Source organism: Strix aluco, chromosome 3 (assembly GCF_031877795.1).
Source record: "Strix aluco isolate bStrAlu1 chromosome 3, bStrAlu1.hap1, whole genome shotgun sequence".
Taxonomy (NCBI): Eukaryota; Metazoa; Chordata; class Aves; order Strigiformes; family Strigidae; genus Strix; species Strix aluco.
In genome coordinates, this window is record NC_133933.1 from 51135683 (window position 1) to 51155841 (window position 20159).

General features: G+C 36.0%; 1 protein-coding gene across 3 annotated transcripts in view; it reads right to left on the bottom strand.

The window, feature by feature from the left end:
* Positions 1–573: 573 nt before the first annotated feature.
* FAM120B (family with sequence similarity 120 member B) overlaps positions 574–20159 on the bottom strand; it is a 55611-nt gene continuing 36025 nt past the window's right edge. For 2 of the 3 annotated variants that reach the window (XM_074818546.1, XM_074818545.1), the window contains exons 7-11: positions 13885–14091; positions 9904–10012; positions 8530–8643; positions 4367–4424; positions 574–2185 (exon numbers count right to left, since the gene is read on the bottom strand). In XM_074818546.1, coding sequence (XP_074674647.1) covers positions 2173–2185; positions 4367–4424; positions 8530–8643; positions 9904–10012; positions 13885–14091 — 501 coding nt within the window. In that variant the 3' untranslated portion in view covers positions 574–2172. Of the gene's footprint in view, positions 2186–4345; positions 4425–8529; positions 8644–9903; positions 10013–13884; positions 14092–20159 lie in introns of all 3 variants that reach the window. The other variant, XM_074818547.1, reaches the window with a different exon arrangement.

The window sequence follows — 20159 nt, forward strand, 5'->3', positions numbered from 1 at the left end:
TCCTTCTACAGTCCATAAGCTTTATGGTACTCTGACCAATTTAAAGTTCAGTGAGACAAGAAAGTAGCACCTCTGTGTTTCAACTTCATGCTTCTGCTTTCACTCTCTGATTCCCGGTGGGAAAAAAATCTTTTCGCTTGGAAATAGTAATAAGCAGCTTCTGCTTATGGTCTAACATTAGCAGGAAAAAAAACCTCACAGAGAAGCTAACAATTCTTCAGTAGTCAGGGTAATTACTACCAACAATTCATAACATACCACAACTAGCACAGCAAAACTGCCACTCTAACTGTATTTAACTTTGTTTATTGAGGCCAAAAGAAATCTTTTCTCATATCTAAGCCTGAAGGGGGAATTACCAACAAATTCTGGCACACAGTTACATTCTTTTCAAATACACTATTATACATCATGAGATTCCTGAAACTAGAGAACTTTCCATAAAGCTCAGACCACATTATTCCAAAAGGGGGGGGGGGGGGGGGGGGCAGAAAAAGGAAAAAGTGGTAGTACAATTAAAGTCAGTGACAAATCAATAGAAAAAGAAAGCTGGAACGCAAATTGCACACTGTGTTGTGTAAAAATTGTGTCTGTTCAAACTTTCAATAGAACTAGAAATCCTGTATTGCTGCCAATTTATTTGTTTAGCTGGATTATTGCTATATACAGAATATGAATGAATATATTCATTAGGTTACAAACAGAAAAATACATGCGAGGAAATGATAATATTGAGCTATATATATCTGACAATATTATTCATTTTGACATAACACGTATACTAAATAGTTCCACTGACAGTTGACTCAAAGGAGTTACCTGCACAAGGTCTAAGAAACAGTATTAACTGAACAATAATGGACTAAAACCAACAGAGTGTAAATCAGTAATCACTGCACCATAAAGACAAATGCAAGTTGTACAATAGCTATAGTACTTCTGAAAACAGATTGCAAAATTAGAGCTAAATTTTCTCTTTGAAATATAAAAATAATGCATTTTCATCATGCTAAACACTTCTAAAAGACATTTAATTTCAAGTGTACTTATGTACTTTTCTAAAAATTCACATATCTCCAAAATAGTAATAAAATTTGTGTGATGAATAACAGACCAGTGAAAATTAACACAGGAGATACCCGATTGCCCTACCTGTACTCTGTCTATTTACTTAGATCTCTTGGGACTACCTTATCAGTATGGAGTAAAATCATGGTGCCACTAATATCTGCAAAAGACGCATCAATGATGTCAACGAGGAAAAAATTTTACTCTGTGTGCTTCAAACAACAACAACAAAAGAATGCATTCAAAATGTCTGTTAGTTTCCCCTTGATTTAGAATTTCCTCCAAAATTATAGTTGCCTGAGGCCCACACTGACACCTTTACTTTGAGGAGAAAGACAGATGTAAGGTCTGGCATAAACCTTAAATGTTTCATAAATGACTCACTACATACAGAGGAGAATTCTATGTATTCCAGAAGAGGACTATGCATTTGATTCAGCTCTGAAAGACCCCAAAATAATAGGACATTAAAGCTTTAGCAGTTTTGTATATAGAAACTAATTTTGTAACTTTCTGGAATGTTTTAGCTACCCTTTTCTCATTTTTTGAGACCAAGGAACTATGAAAGTAAGCCGCATGATAGAAAAGTTAACATTTTTAAACCGCGATATGATTGTAAACACTTTAGAAGTACCCTTTTCTTGTCCAAGACTGGGCACTTTCAGCCTCATATAGAATAAAGGTTTTACAGAAGAGACATAATAGTTTTCACAACAGAACCAGATGAATTAATTAAATATGTGCAGCCTTCTTCAACACCTAGGACTGGCCTCTACTTTTTAGGCATAATTTTTTAATGGTCATTTTTCATAACTGTGTCAACAAGGTTTTTGTAAGTGCTCCAAACAATACTATCTGGAACTTAAATATATAATAATTGTTTCACAACATTCCATAGTTTACTTTTCTAAGACATAGGCTAGAACAAAAGTATACAAAATAAAATGGTACTGAAAATGAGGCATGATAAGTCTCTGATTAGAGCCTTCCCACCACCATTTCTGAAATAGTGATGAAGTTTTTATGATCTTCAGCATATAGCTTTTCATAAAAATGTATCTTGTTCTCTTATCCATTTTCATCCACTTGCAGTAATGAGTAGGGTCACCTGGGTGATCTAAAAGACAAACAGTTGTGAGGAGCCAAATAAGACACATGAACATCAACAGTTTTAGAAGTTACAGCCTGTTGCCATAATGATGCGTTCTGGGTTTAGTGAGTGCTCTATGTATTAATTAGTCTGATCAGCACTTACGTTTGAACCTTAAGTTCTGCGAGTCTTACAAGCATTAAGTTTTATAGTGTCTGCTACTCTCTGTTAGTAAGGGTCATGAGATAGTTTGCAGATGCAAATTTAATTTTCAAATTTAATTTTCAAATGCTTATAAAACCAAATTATCCTGGCAGTAATACATTAAGAAGCCTAAGACTGAGACACAGTTCCTGTATCAGTAAAATCTTGAATGATGATTATGAGAACTACACTAACAAGATAATAATATTATTCAAAACAAAACAAAAAAAAATAATCCAAAAGAGTGGATTTTCCAACATGATAAACATTAAGGCCACAGCTTGCTGCGTAAATACAAAGTTTTGTCCATGTGCAACACCACTGACTTCTCTGTTTGGAATAGTCATCATCCTCAATAACTAAACATGGTCTTACAAAAATCTGCAAACTCTATCAGATTTCAAAACTTGCTCTTAACATTTCCCCTCTATCTTTGGTCATCCTCTTTTTCTGCTGCTCAGACTTTTTTGAGAGCAGGAACAGGACATGAGGCTTTCAGTTTTCTTTCATCATATACCTCCCATATGAGAAGGAGAGAGGTTATGATATAACTTCATGTACTGAAAATGCTGAAGTACAAAACTAAAGATACTGGGATTTCAGAGCACAAACAGCTGAAACCCTGTCAGTACCATAAGCATCCACTTGAGCCAACTCCATTCAAAGATTGCTAGAAACCTAAGAAAAGCATGAAATTATTGAAGATTACATGGATGGAGACAATTTTCAATTAGTTTTAGATGCAGATCAGTAAAGAGATAAACATGGTTCTAAGTGTGTCACCCACTTTCTGTGTGACATAAGTGTTGCTGACACTTTTTTCCTCTGGTATAATTTTTACACTTCATGATTTAAAATGCAGTTTCTACATAACTGCCTATTTTTTTTTGTCTGAAGACAGTAATTAAGTAAAGTATCTCTGTTTATTTTTAACTGAATGGGTATGCAAATGGAAGGCATAAGAAAGTTGTTTTAATCTCTAAAACAGTTTCTTAAAAAACACAAGTAACGACTTGAAGAGGGGCTTTTGTGGTACCAATTTACCAATATGGGATCATGTGGGTGCTGTTAAAAATTCCATGTGCTCTCTTATTTTACATTTCTTTAGTATTATTTATATTAACTTGATTTAAAATGAATTAGTATTATAATTAAAGAAATACATACTGAAATTGAATCACAAAGTGAAATACATCAATTTTTAAGAAATAATTCTGAAGATAAGTGTTTAAATTAGAATTCTGGACAGGAGAAAATACTTAGTTCTCATAAGTATTATTTATTATAGAAGTAAAGCATGACATTCTTTTTCTCTTCAGCAGTGATGTGGTTCACTCTGCAGAGTCAGCTGAGATAGACAGAAGAAGCTGATTAACTTTAGAAGTGCCAGAAGTAATAGCAATTTTTGGCTCTTGTAAAAAAAGTGCTGCATTTTACAGGAAGGTCATTTTGTTCCACTGGCAGATGGTGTTTACATCAATGATGACATGTTTCAAACTTTTCAACAGGTTTCAGTAACAATGGTATAACCCTTAAGATAAAGATATAACCCAAAATTAAGACACAAACCACCATTCAGGATGGATATGCCACATTATTCATAGGGAGCAAACTCTTGTAGTATCCACAGCTGTAACAAAAATATGTAAAACTTATAGTTTAAGTCTTAAAATTTATAGTCAGGAATATCTAACAATGCTGTAAAAACACTTCAGACTTTCCAGTGTCAAATGGACAAAACAATGTAGCTATACTGGGATGTTAGTGTGCTTCAGCCTGATACCTTTACCTTAAGTTTCAGTGATTCTGGTCTCATAACAAGCTTAGACCTAACATGACGTGATTAATAAGCTGAATAGCCTCAGCTGTGAGTGATTTCCTCCGCAGTAACATGGTTCAGTTACTCTGTGATGTTCATAAAAAGAGGCTCTCATAGACAAACAGTATCTCAATGGTAACTATCCCATTATCTCAGTTTGCTACCTGTACACATGTATTCTTTACCGAGGAACAAAGTGAAATCTTCTCCTCCGACCTGGATGTCCCAATCCATATTCTCTACCTGGAAGGAGTGGGAAAGGAATTAAATATTTTTAATTAACATTAAAGCAGGAAAACAAGAGCTTATTCAGGCAGTCTGCAAGAAAAATTACATTTATACAAAAAAGAAACATGTCCCTCTCCAGTAGGTGTATAATTATGGCTCGTATTTTGAGATGTTGGAGGATAAAGTCCATGGTGGCATTGCTCTTCTTAAAGCTCTTGGATCACTGTAACTTTTAAGTCTAGTCCAATTAATGGGTTAGGACAGTGAATCATACAGGTCCATACATACACTGTGGTTGGTAGACCAGACTGTGTGAATTCAGGAAAGGAAAATACACTATTTAGAAGCAGACATAAGCTATATTAACAAACATTTTCATCCTGGTTTAAGTGTGCCTGTGTACAATACTGCTTTAGCTATAGATTCCTATAAGCAAAGTAGTACTCAAACTGTAAATGAAATTTTTTTTCAGCACCAAAGTTCTACCAAGTCCCACCAACATTACAGTTCTATCAAAATCCTGTTAATCAGAAATGTGCTTGAACAGAGTATGCAACACAAGTGTGGAAGCCTTGATTAAGTAACTAGCAAATGAAAACTTGTTATAAACTCAGATCCTTCAGTATAGTTGTATTATGTTCAGATACACGGTTTACAATGTGCTAAGACTGAAGTGCATGTACACTTCTGATGCAATTACATTCCATGAAGAAATGGGACGCTGGATAATTCCCTTTTGTCTTGGACAAAAGAGTTTCTCTTGAGTGAGACATATCTCCAACAACTCTATTTTTTTCATATCTTTCCTTGACACTCATCTTTCTTTTCCCCTGCAAAACTGCCTTCAATTTTCCATAAAAGCTTTTCTCCAAGACCTTGTTTTTAAAGAAAAATAAATCACTTTTGAAAAAGTGGCATTTTCTAAATTGAATTATTTAAAAAACAAAAGCTGCCCGTTTTCCTTTTTCTCTTATTTTCCAATAGAGAGATGGAAGAAAAACAAGGCAAAGGTGGATGGAAACAAAGAAAGCAAAACCATTTTTTTGAAGAGAACCTAATTTTCTTAGGCAGAATACAGTTGACCCCCAAATCCAACAACTTCTAAATGCAAGTGTGAAATTGTCAAAACGCTTCACTATTTCCCCATCTTGCTGGTTATGATTCTGATGGTAGATGACTGGTAGCTGCAATTGCCATCCATTACTTCTAGGTCTCTGACAGCTCTTACTACGTCCTCATCTCCTCTATGGGTCCATCATATAGAGAGTTGTGATGTTTACCTTAGCACTGGCAGAAATTCTATATCCTTGCCAACATCTTTCACTATTTGTAATGTATTAGGGTATCCTTGATTTCAACCATTCATGTAGCTGTTACAACCAGTCTCACAGACACTCCCCTACCTCCTTCCCTTATCTTCAGCTCACTTTTCAGACAGGTTTTCAAATACTAGTATGAGAACCATTGTGCAAATCACTGAAATTTTAAAATATAGCTATAAAAGTATATAAAACAACACACAGATAAGGTTAGACTTTTTATTTTCTTTTTTTTTTTTTCTTCTCTCTTTTGTATGTTGATTTAGATCTAGGTGGTAGTTTGTATGCTATGACAAACAATCTCAGTGTTTATCAGTTGGACTGCTGAAGAAAGTGACAAAGACACATGATACTCAATAGTGATTTCCACAGTTCTTAGTGCTCACTTTAGTTTTAGCTATTTGTAGAATGAGATAACAATGTGATTCAAAACAATATATTAGTAGTCTTAACTGCTAATTAATGAAGTTTTGTTTACCAACAGGCTATACAGTATGTGCTGTGGTGTTTCAGCCATGAACCTAGAATCTGTAAAGTCATGCTTTACTACAGACATCTATGCTGCATCAGGCAAGACTTATAAACTCAAAGTACACAGATTACGAAGTGCTGCAATGCAAAGTTTCATATCTCAGTAACAGAAGCCTAACCTTAGCTTTAAATTAGATACCTCCAATCTGTTAAACCAGCATCAGAGTGCTAAATAGGAAGTCTTCTAAATTAACAAACAAGAAACACTAAGGGAAAATCTACCTCCCCGTGAGGCTTAGACGTCCTGCTCTGAGTTACATGGATGCACTCTCCGTTTATGACATAGCCAAGAAATTTATGAAGAGAACTTTAAATAAATAAATAAATAAATAGAATCAAACCAAACCAAAACAAAAAAACCCCATAACCCCAGAAAACCCACAGCTGAATTCCCTTCTCTCAAAATACAGATAGAGGATGAGATGTAATTACAACAGATCAGTGGTTAGTATTCATCATAAAATGAGGGATGCCTAAGCTCAATTCTTGGTCTGCCTAAGGCCATTCAAACCATCATTTCAGAGAAATACCAGTGCTTCTTAGGTTTGTGCTTTCTGGGTGGAGGCACTCTTTCCTCCACTGTTGAAGTTGAGACATTGTCATGGAATTCTTAAACATTAACTGATAAGAGAGAGCAAAGGCTGCCTAATCATTAGGTACACTCCTGACACAGAAGATATGGGTCCCGTGGTTACTGTTCCATTACTTTTTAATGCATTTAATCCAATTATTTATATATAACATGCAACAGCAGGAACCATAACAGTATACCATGGGAATGTATATAAAGAATGGGATAGATATATATCTGTAATATTACTATGAAGTATTATCATGTAAGCTATCATGGAACACAAAATCACTACTTTTTTGTTCTTTTTTCCGCTCTCTTTGGTAAGACACACATATAGCAAAGACAACAGCTACATAATGAAGCAACCCAAATACCTGTCTTAGTATTAGCAAACTTAGGAAAAAGAAACTTTGTCAAAATGAGTCATCTTGTCAGATCAGTTTAAAAGGACCTCTAAAACATTACAAGGCTGTTTTGTAAGGACAGATATATTTTTCCAATAAATCTATTTTATTATAGCAGAGGCAACTTTACTGCATTTATGGGATCAGGTTTTAAGAGCATTCTGAGGGTAGTAAATAGGGCTACTGTAGAAGACCAAGATGTCTTAATAATGTTACTGAAACACATTCATAACACAGTTCAGCACAATTACTGTAAAAACGTACTTTGTGGAATACATCTAGTTGTAAGTGCTCTGGTGCTGGCCAGAGATGACCTGACCCCTGAATAGCAGGCTTCTTGAGATGGTCATAGTAACGGTGACCAGTTTTGGTTCTGCTCACAGTCAGCATACATACTCTATATTTTACCTTTACATTTTACATACATGATCAAACAATCTTATCTGTGAATCAAATGATAGTATCTCACTCTCAAGCATACAATAGTGGTAGCTGAAACACATTTAAGACTTTACTGTATTTATTTATTATTTATCCTCCCTAATCACATCATCAGTCTTCTTTGAAAACCTCATCTGGAAACATACAAGAAATTTCAGCTTCACAGACTTAATAAAATAATTGTTCTTTCTTAGACACTTCTCTTCCTTTTGCTTATTTTCTTTAATCTACGTTTATATGCTTTAACTCATAATAATGAGGAAGTAAAACTAAATTATGTAATCTCAACAGTTTTATTCACAATGATGCTTCATTGAAATGCCTGTTCTGTTCAAGAAGCGAGATTGGTGAATGATTTAAGATTAATGCCAAGACAAGATAGAACTTGCATTTGTATTACTTAGGTAATGGTCTGGAAGCTTAGACCCTGATCTAGAAAACCACTTAAGAATGCGTTTAACTTTATTCATATGCTTAAGTGTTTTGTTGAAGTATGAACTAAGATCTGCAGCTAAAGACCACTGACAGACATTTCTGTGCAGCTGTGCCAATCTGTTTTAGAACTATCACAATTTTAAACACAGTTCATCTAAGACCAAGCACGGAAAGCTTAAATACCACATGAAAGCTTTTTTCCCAGAACACTGTGAGTAAAAGACAACTCCAGATTATAATGCCACACTCTACTTCACCTTGCAGAGTTAGTTTTTGCAAATGGTAGTACACAACTGTAACTGATGCAAGTTTTGTTCCTGACTGCTGTGGCCCCAGGGTAATGGCATATAGACACAGAGCTGTTATACTGTTGATAGAGACAATTTCAAACACACACACGTGCACACATCTTTTACCTTGGGGTTGAGGATTTCTCCATAGGAAGCCCCTCATCTGGTTATGATATGGAGGAACAAAAGAACTTCTGTGTGTTTGCTGAAACCTGGGATTAAATTCTCTTTGTTGTGTTCCTGAAAAATAGTATTTACTAAGCAACTCTGACTGTATATAAGATTAAATGAAGAAAAAGAGAGACATCATATTCTTTTTCAGGAAACAACATTTCTTAGTTTTATGCCAAAATACTTATGCATAATTACGATTTTTCCAAACTAAAGTCAGCCTAATAAGCATGGTTCTTGTCCTCATTTCCATCTATGCACATCATGATTACAAGCTGTTAACAAGTGTATTTAGAAACCAGATCAAAATTTTATGACACAGATTTGGAGACTGCAGTCATTAAAACAAACCAGAAATATCTGTCCAAATTGGAATCACAAATCATAATTAAAATGGTTAAGTACAGCTCTCAAGCAATAGCAGATGCTAACAAGGTTTGATATCATAAATCACCAACAGATACCCTTAGTTTTGAATGTCCACCACCACTATGTTGTAGTGCCACATCAGAAGTATTGCTGTCACATAATGCAAAGTATTGAACTAGCAGAAAATCATTCTGTTGGTTTTAATTTGCTCAAGGAATTCTGAAGGGGTAATTTTTATCCTCACAGACATTATAATTGATCAGGTCTTAAGCAGGTAATAAACATAATACCAGCATAAACACTGAGATTCAGTGTGAATTATTTCGAAGTCTCAAAAGTCCCAACATTCAGGCTGATCTGTGAATGATGCTAAAAACCCATTAGATGTTTCTCTCCCTGAAAGTCAGGCAGATCAGGTGGGGAAAAAAAAGAAGTCTTTAGTAAACTAAGCCATAAAGTTGGGGGGAAAAAAAGTGCAAGGTCTTAAGCAAAAAAACACCCATTCTCCAGGTTGCCCAAAAGCTTTTTTGTATTTTGAACTATGTCAGTCAGTCCAATACAGAGTATTCTCTCTTCAGTGCCTCACTCAAGACTTCCAACTAGCAACGTTAAAATAGCTCCCCTGAGGGAAAAGACGAATCTAACTCCTATAAAAATAACTTTAGCCACTGAGCAAACAGCATTCATGTTTCTGTCAGTGAATGATATTTTATTTACTGCATATATCTCACTAACTATGTAGCTAGATGGAAATATTATTTTATCCAAACTTGAGTAATCAAATTCACATGAATTCCTAAAACCAGGAAATATTTCTTAGATATCTCCTTTGGTTTCTTGGAGAAAGACCTTACAATTTACTTAGCTTGATGGGCTGCCTATGTAAAAGCTGCTGCTGTTGAAGGATACTTCAGCTCATCAATATATTGACTTTATTGAGAAAATTAACACAATGCCAACCTGTGATAAATCCATCCCCTCTTGGTCTGCTCTGTATTGTTCTTTTCTTCACCATGCAAACCTTGCAAATTAAAGACTTCAGATTCTGGAAGGGTGTATACAAAGACTCCTGCAGGCAATAGGGTTAAAAAACAATAACTGTTCTGCTTTTCTTTCTTCAGGTGTAGTGCAAATCAATCACATATACAGCAGCTAAAACAATTTTCTTAGCCCACACTCATGCATATGTGAAAATGGTAGATCTTGTTTGCATTTTTTGCAGGAAACAAAGTTCAAACATTTCATATTCAAAGTGGATCCTTGGAGGGATGAGTAGGGGTGCAGAAGGAATGTTTTCCCCTTTCTCAGTGAAGTTGGTTTTTATTCTCTGCTCACATCTGTAAATCACTTGCTTTCCTATTCTATTACCTTGCACCTGTAGCTATACTTAACTAGTCTTCTATCAGCAATACCTCAGGCAGAGATGGTTAAAGCCTCCAGATAAGGATTGACGAACTGATGGAAAACACACCAGTGAGAAACTCAAAGTATCTTAATAGCATACATTAGAAACATCACCATAGTAATACATCAGCCCCAACTCCTGACTGATAAAATATAACCAAGTCTAAAGTGAAATGGGGGAATTAAATAAAAATGTTTACCTTGTGGTGTGATGAAAAGTTCTACTGTCAAAAGGACAAGCTGAAGCTATTTAAAGACACAATACTAAAAGATGTGATATATCCTTAACTTTCACTGATTTCAGTGAGCTTTGAAGAAGTGTCTTTTTAATTGATTTGTACTGGGCATGTGGGTAGTACACATTGAAAAAAATTATGAAAAGACAGATTTTTTAGAGCAATAGTGTAATTTCTGATTTTCCTAAAACTGAACTGATTTTTAGAGAATGACAATTCCTTTTTGTAACCACCAAGGTGGAGGGGGAGCAGGAAGGAGGGGAGAGTATTATAGGTTACGGGAAAAATTCAACAGGTGGCAAGACTGCAGCAACTAGAGAGGTTTCTTAAATTAGAGGTAGAGTCTGAATCCCTGGACCTTCCTGCAAACTTCCCTAGCACATTTTTTGAGTTAACAAACCTCTTTATAGAGCCTTAAACAAAACCCACAGATTTATTTTTTTCCACACAAATAGAGCACAGTCTGTGAAGAACACTCACTAATGGGAAAAACCTTCCATTGTATTCTTGGGAGAATAAATTCAGAATGTGTTTATGAAGTTTGGATGAAAGGCATGATCAGAAAAGGACAAAACATATCACCTACGCTGACCCCATTAGGTAATTTTGTTTTTATTTTAAAAAATTGATCATGAACTTACTCATTAGTGAGAAGCACAATAAAAAGGCTAATAAAGTGATAATATCATTGTCTCACTGCTTTATGAGACTATTATGTTCAATTTTCTTATGGATAAACAAACTAGTATGATTACTGTTATGAAAAACAGAGAACTAGCATAATATGAGCTGAGCATGTTTTTTAAAAAAGCAAGATGGCTCTACTTTTGATTCTTATCAGAAGCTTTCTATTCTTTAACAGCTGCTAGGCTACAAAGAGCTGAGCTACACAAAAACTTGCCCACAAATATATCAACTGCATTTAATTTATACAGTTTTTTCTTTTTGGTACAAGAATCTGTGGGAAGCAAACCCTAAAATGTTCAAAATCTCTGGTATACATGTAAATATTTAACCAAGATTGCATTTCTACTGTAATTTTCATAAAGCTATTAACTGTATTTAAGCCCATCATAATCAAAACAACACTGATTCTGAGATCTCCTGAACTTCCTGAAGTAATGTAACTGTCCAGATCATAGAGAAGGGACCTTAGGAGACAAGTACCGAACACCAAAAGGAGTAACTTTTTCCTATTACTTATCTTTTCTATGACAAAACATCCCATGTAGAATAACTTTTTTCTGAATACAATGCTGTTGCTATCATCAGGTTAGATTTATGGTGCTCAAGGGTAGATTGTTAACAAACAAGTGCTGAAAGACCTCGTCTTCCGGCAGTACATTAAGCTCTGCCAGGAACTAAGTACCAGTTTTATTTATTAAAGTTGAACTTATAATAATTGGAAAAACCAATCACATATGCTTGTTGCCTTGTCAGTGTCCCCAGCTAAACTGGCATCTCCTGGCAATTCTCCCCAAAACAGATTCTTGCCTCAAACTGATAAGCTGGAAAGTATTTTATTAGTCTGGGAGCTATCTCTGCCATATATGTACCATAAAAGTGTACCTAAAAAAGAAAAAGATATTTAAAATACTCTAAAAATTCACAGGGCTAGACTATTTTTCTCCACAACAGAACAGTTTATCTGGGGTTTGTTTAAACTACAGTATCAGGCTTTTAAAAACCCTAACCTAGCTATTTTAGTTGCTCAAGCCAATTTCCAACTCTGTTCTAGGGATTTAAGCATCTTCCTTCATCTTCCTTCTAAGACAGGTTAAAATATAACTTTAACCTGATGACATCAAGATTTTCAAATGTTAGCTAAAACATACTACCTAACACATTTAAAAATAACTCTCAGCCAATATAAATTTTGTACAGATTTAGAAACATATTGTAAAAGTTATTCACTGACCTGAATACTACGCAAATGGAAAAGAAGTATCAATTTCACATAGATCTGTATAGTTTTACATTTTTCCATTTATTCTTTAGACCCTCGATTGTTCTGCAAAAGTCCTACATGAAAAACTGGATGAACCACTAGCCCAATTCAAAATCTACTGAAATCAATGGACCAATTAATGGGAACCACAGGATTTGGATAGAGGCTATAGTCCTAATCATATGATTGATTCCATATGGAAAGGATTATCCTCCTCCTCCACGCTGAAAACACATACATTCCACCTACCCACACGCGTTCCACTCATCACTCCAGATCAGGATGGTATGTAATTGGACACAAAATTAGAAAACTAATTATACAACAACTGATATTGAATTCATGAGATCAAAATAATTTAAAAACTTTTTTTCTCTGTAATCACTACTTATTTCAACCTCAAGTGATCTATGTAACAGCAGGTAAAAACATTTCAAAGGTAAAATTTTCAAACGTAATTAAATGGTACAGGATTTTCAGTTCCACATTGAAAAGAGAAGCATTAATCAAAGGTCTTTACAAAGATGAGCACAGATCCACTCAAGCAACTCTTCACGTATTCTGTGCTGGTGAGGCACAAGCCAGGTCTGGTCCCAGACTTCACTAGTGCATTAATACAGCCTTGCACCCAGCCTAGCAGACCCTATCTCTGAGCCTAGACATGATGCCACCCTAACACATCAGATATGGCCCATATCCAGCAAGACTGCCTTGCCTGGGCAGACATAGTTTAAGTCATACTGGTTTTCTGGTAACATAGCATTCAAATTGTACAAACCCCCCCAGCTTCTGAAAAGTGGGACTGAGAATTAAATAAGTACTTAGAGATACAGGAAGGTACCTGGTGAGTTCTAAAAGAATACCTAGATATATACCCCCCTCTGATTTCCAGTTCCTCTTTGAACTCACTAAACCTTCATCTCAAACTTTAGGTTCCTTAATACCTTTAAAAAATATCACTGAAACACTTTAAAAATTATACCCAGTATTCTTATTTACAGACATTCCTAATATGTTGCCTAAAATCTTGCAGGAGAAAGATCTCATTAATATCTTAGCACTAGAAAACCATTACAGGCATTTTCATTTTCACAAGTGTCAACCATCTTGACACCTCCTTATATTACCTTCTGAGTAATGGAAACAAAAATAAAGGTAAAATTAAAGCTTCCTTCATAGTCTCAGTATTTCTACCTTCTTAGTTTTTTTTGGCAGAGGATGAAAAAGGAGTAAGGGAGGAAAAATAAAAAGAAAGGGGACCAGTGTAAACATGAATATTAAAACAACAAACAAACATGGACAGGTACATTTTTCAAAGAATACAGAACTGTCTGTGAGGATGCGATTACTCACATTGCTTTCCAAAAGCTCTTCCAAAGAGCAACCTCGGTGCGACTGCTGGTATTTTTCTTGAAAAAGTTTTCCATCAAACACTTCCCAAGGCATCAAATCATCCATTCTGAATGGAAAGCCACAGGCACTATTGGCCATAAGCAAAGTTGTAAGGCCACGAACAAAGACAGCGCCAAGATGTACAGCTCTGGAGTCCACTTGTGCAAGCTGTTAACACACACACACATATGAAAAAAAAAAGGTAGGCCTCACAAATCAGGAAATACAAACAATTTTACCATCACATATAATCATGCGAACAGCAAAGCAATTGATAAACAGTCCCAAAGCTGTGACAATGATGGTCCTCTACTGCACAGTAGAATTCATCAAAGGATTCTGTATCTAGTTTTATTCAATTGAGTGAAAGAAGTGAAGTCTATTTTAACAAATACAGCATCTCAAGTTTTTAGGACAGATACATTCAAAATGAAAACAGAAAGACAAAATAAATGGCTATTCTCCATAGCGTTTCTCAAGCATTAGCAGTTCCCCAGAAAGAATTCTGTTAGTGGAATGCAAAACATGAACTGGGAGTATAAAAGGATGTGTACGGTGATCCACTGACCTTCCGCAGTTTGATTAACCAGGAAATGTTACAGCACTTAGAGTTCATTTAAATTATAAGATTTGACAGAACAAAGTTTATTGAGCCCAGGCTTTTATTTTAAACACTCTAAAATCTCCTCTGACTGTAGTCTGAAAGTCAAATTATTTCACTCCAGCATGGATGTCTCCAGAAGAAATATTGGAATGGTATGACAACATCCAGAAAATGCAAAATGAGAAACTCCACGAGACAATTAGAACTCATGGCCAAAATAAACTTGATGGGTGAATTTAACATCCTGCTGTGACAGAGCATAGCAAACTGTAAAAGCCTTGAATCCAGTATGAGGAAAACTATCATTTTAAGTATTGTGTAAACAGTACAAAGCTCCTCAGTGGGGAGCGCCTTTTCCACAGTCTGTACCGAAGCAGTCTGTCAGGACCAAGAAGGATTCATAACAGTGTGACCATCAATACTGTAATCTGTGGCAGCTGTTGTACCCTTACAGTACAGTCTTCCTTACAGTATAAGTTATACCAGGAATGGAATAGCATCTAAAATAGCCCAGAACAGAAAGCACCAAAATGTGGCTCAAATTTGTCATAGCCCTAGCTCCTGAAGAGCTGTGAATTGTTTCTTTGAAATGCAATGGAAAGGGTTGGCCCATTATTACTAACAATGAAGTCTTACATCTTGAAAGATCCCCAAAAGACTTAGAGGTATGCATATACACCATCAGTGTCCCATTTAAAAAAATTACAAGTAATAGCAGACAACATGAAATGTTGTACTGATGGATCAGAACTTTTTCCTCCCTAAGGTCCATGTAACAAACCCAGAAAACCTTTGCTAGCAACATGGAGCTACAAAGCTTCTTCCAAAAGAGACACACACAATATACCATTTGGAGAATGTTGCTAGAACCTGGTCAAGGATTTAGATTTTCTGTATTATTATGCAATAAGCTGAAGTCTATTGCATAATTTGACTATGTGAAACTGGCTTCTGTGACAGGGTTCCCTGTAACCACAGACAAGGGGCAGTAGGGTTCTGTTAAACTGACTTGAAGATATGAGGTGTACCTTCACTGTCTGCTTTTTTCTACAGTGCAAGAGCAAAAGAGGACCTAGAGATGATGATGCAGGCAAAAGGTACCAGTCAGGGTAGTCCAGAGCCCTCTGGGAAGAACTTCTTCTGCATCTAGTGATTCCTGGAAAGGCATCAAGCTGGCCACGAGGGCACTGACCCAACATGACACTCAGTACTTGAAATTCACCCAATACAGACAACTGAAGATAACCACTGACATCCAGACACATGCCAACAACACAAGCTAATTTGAGCAGTCATCTAGAAAATGAAAGGCCCATCCTCTTCTGACTGACACTTCATACTTGAGTAAGGGAGACCTTCTTCTCCCCTGCCTTTAAAATAAAAGTATTTTCAGTATGGAATCAGGCTATTGAGTTTCAGGAAGTTATTGCTTCCAGATGTAAGCTATCTTTTTGAAAGCTGAGACTAGTAACTACATGCACACTCATAACTCTCTTCCTGTGGCAAGTAAAGCAGGTTTTTGCAAACCATTTAACAATGCTGAAGGGTACCTGAAAGAGGAATGTAGTTTAAGTGAACCAGTATTATTTGTACTAAAGTAGACTGTAAGAGTGCACAGCCAGTTATCATGTTGCAGCTGATTCTTACATTGCACTAACCAGATTGTTTCTGATCACCTAATCAGATCTTAAGATCTGCTAAGGAAATGAGTCCACATCATTACAAGCTTTAAAATGGAATCTGCTTGGTTTGTGATCACAAAGTAAGACTTTATGAGCAGAAAGTACAAAGAGTAAGAACTGCCGGGAATCCTCAGAATTCCCTTTTTTTTGTAAACTAATCCAGCAAGGAAATTCTTTCAAAATTTATGCACCCTGGTCTTGTCCTCAATGCAACAATAAATTGAACTTTAAATAACTTCAATAATATACTTTAGAGCACTTTGACAAGTGGTAAAGTTTTGCTCTTAAGCTATAAGAAAAATGGACATGTCAAGCTACAATGAGCAGTAGAGGCCAAGAGTGATAGTAGCACATCAACCAGCTGCACCAAACTTGGCCAAATTTATGCCAATATGTTTTATACCATCAACAGTCTCTATTATAGATCAGTACAAAACCAGACTGAAATTCACTGTCATACAAATCAGTATCTTCTGTCACTGAATTATCAGTAATGGCTGATAACATCAAAAGATTTAACTGCTGAAAACAAACTGAAGAATAACGAAAACAAGTATAATGAAATGAAGAATAATGAAAACAAGTATTTAAGCTGCTGGAAAGAAAACAGTAAATGCTGTCATCTGCAGCACACAATTTTCCACCTTCTAATTTAATGGCTGTGTACTATACAACTATTAATTCATACCTTTTTGTCATTTACTGACAAAGATGCTTTTACTGTACTTTATAATCCCACTGGTACCAAGGATGTAAAACAGCTGTTAGAACAGATTACTAATACTATATGTGAATGCTGGATGGCATCTGGGCTATAACTCTTAAAATAAAGCTTTTATATCTTTATTTTATTCTGAAAACTCTAAGCATAGACCTAACACAAGTATGTGATTAACCCAACTTTCTTCAGTAACCTTTTTCAAGTTAGTGCAAAACAAATGCATACATATTTGCAGAACAAGTGTCTAAATGAGAATTTGAAAAATTTTGCTTTTGATGGTGATGCACAAAATGGTAAAATGTAGAAGAGGACTTTCTGTCTCAAGAGGCTTGCTGTCTCAAGCTGGAGATCAGTGCAGTACTGCAATTGATGCTGATCTCCACTTCTGCATAAGTAAATATGAAGTCTGAGCCACCAATACAACCCTAGCTGTGCTCTTTTCAACTACACTTGAGACATACTGGTTAAAAAGATAAAATAATGTTGCTAGTGACAGGTTTTACAGGTAGAAGACTTCACTGTCTAGGGATATCAATCCAGAACTTTCCTAAAGCACTAAAGTATTGGGGGTGGTGGTGGTGAATATCAGGTAAGGTTTGTTTTTTTAACGGAAACCAATATTGGCAAGAACTATCAACAGTGATTTCTTTATTAAAATAAGACAGGAAACACATTCACCAAAGGGTAGTTTCTATTTTCTGTGTCTGGCAATGAAAAACAAAGAAAATGAAAGCACAGTGAGTCTATAACAATGAGCCTGTGCACATGGCAAACCACAGACTTGCTTTGCCATGGGAATGCTCACAACTGCTTGGTGTCTGCAATGCAAAGACGTCATGACGAGGAGAAGTGGAAAATTCCAAAAGAAAGGAAGGCTTGCCTTCCAGGGCATTACACCCTAGAGATTACTTCTTATTGGAAATTGTGTCTGTTCTTTTTACTATTTTTATAAACTAAGGACCCCAGTGAATCATGTGAGATACACCCCTGTGATCCCGCTGCTGCTACTCCTACCACCAGCTGATGACATCTGTGTGAGAGAGACAGGGAGTGCGTGAGAACTGCTCCTCCTGCATCAGCTGCCTGCGCTGTGCCCCTGCTGCTGCTCCTACCAACAGCAGCTCCCCACCATCTCAGCTTTTGGGGAAAAAGATTATCTTTCCTATTTGCCAACACTAACTGAAGACTGAGAAGAGAACTCAAAGTTCACAGTCCTCTAGTACCATTGCAGCACAGGTTACTGATATTGTGGTTAGAAGGCCTGAGCTGAACTGAGTAATCCCACTTGAAAAGAGTGAGAAAAGTGTTACAGTGCTCACTTCACTAACGTATAATTTTTTTTCTAACAATTTGAGAAATATCTTTGCTAGAAAAGCCATCATCACAGACTTATACCATGGCTTTTTTCTGCGCTAGAAACACAGGGCTTTACCCGGTGGATCACAAGTTCAGGCTGATCTCTGTGCTGGTGTGCATCCTCATTGACCACAGAAAGAGGCTTTGCAAGAAGGAAAGTATTGACTCACAGGAACAGTTTACAAATCTAGACCCAGAGACTGTATATCCTGCTCAAGAGTTTTTACTTCAGGAAGGAAAATACATGGATCGTGTATATGAAATGCAAATTTCCAGGTCAAATTACATCTAACTAAATAATAATTAAAAAATAATCAGGATGTAAAAATACCTTTATGTTTTAAGGAAATACTACTACTCTTCTGAGTCTTCTTTGTGGATTCAGAAGTGATTTTTTGATAGAGGTGTAAACTTTATCCTATGCACTTTGAAAGCTGCACAACCTATTTTCAGGAACTTACTAAAAAGCCCCACAACTCCTTCATCACTCTACAGAGTTCAGAGGGTTCAAATTCTGTTAAAAAGATGAATAGGTTCTACCGCACTTGAAATGTGAGGGCAAGTATCTGAATGTGCCAGATGTCAGCAGACACAAATGAAGGCCAGAACCGCACCCACTGGCAAAGTCACCTCACTATCTTAATTTCTAGAAACCAAGGAGAAAGGTAAAGATATGATATGATAATTATTTTACAACTCTTTACTTGTGCTGCTTTACAGGTCACCTGTGCACAGCATCTCAATGCACTAAACACTACACTTTATTTAAGAACTGGTTCCTTTAGTAGGATTTTCAACAACATTCTAGAGACACACTTTTTCGATGAAAAAAATTTGTATTAATAATTGTTACTTAGGTTAAACTTGTTCTTATGCATTTAATTTTTCTCCTAATCTGTTGCCTTCTTCCTGTGGTTGTGCTGAATACAGAAGATATGACTGTGGCTAACATTTTAAAATACAAATTTAAAAAGAAATAGCTTAAAATTACATAAGGCATTTTTCCCCCCCTTCCCCACCCAATCCACCCTCAAAGGAACATACCTGTTTCTGTTATAAAAAGGAAAACACGACATTCAGTGACAGGTTAGTATTTGCTAATTTCTAGTTAAAATTAATCAATTGAAGAACAATAATTAAAAATCAATGAACTTTGACTCAAGCAATGAACTGCTGGAATTCAAATGATGGTGATAAAAATCTGAGTACTTCCTAGTTTAACTGGTTCCTTTTAGATGCATTTGAACTCAGTCAGTATATTATCAGTATACCTTCTTACATTACTTCCCCCATACTCACCTGTACCTTAAATGATCAAATATTTAACCATAGGCAATTTATGCTTCAGCAATAAAGGCAGCAGCTAGATCCTATATCAGGAACTTGTCATTAAAACAGTAAGGCTGAGCTTTGCCTGGGAGAAGTAAGGCACATTGTGTTCCAGATATAAAGAGATGAACTGTCAACTGATGACAACTTCACTAAAGTTAAATTCTCTGCAATGGAAAGTACCACTAAACAAATTCTTTCAAGGAAAAGACTGAGTCCTTTATTGAATTCCAGATCTTCCTGTCTCCAGCTATTAGTATAAATTCAGTGTGAGTTGTCAAAAGATGCTAAAACCCCTCTGTGCTGGAACTACGTGCTTTGTTCTTGAGCAAAGATAACCTAAACTGGTGCAGTGGTGGTAAACTTAAGCAGTGTTATCCTGCAGAGTTGAGCTGGTAAAACAGTACATTTACTTGGCATCAGTCAGCTCTAAGCAACAGGCTGCTGGGAGTGTAGTACATCACCTGCTTCCTTGACCTGTCAGATTCAGGGGGGAGAGAAGGACCAGTAAGTGTTTATTCTGATAAAAGATTAAGGTTTAAAT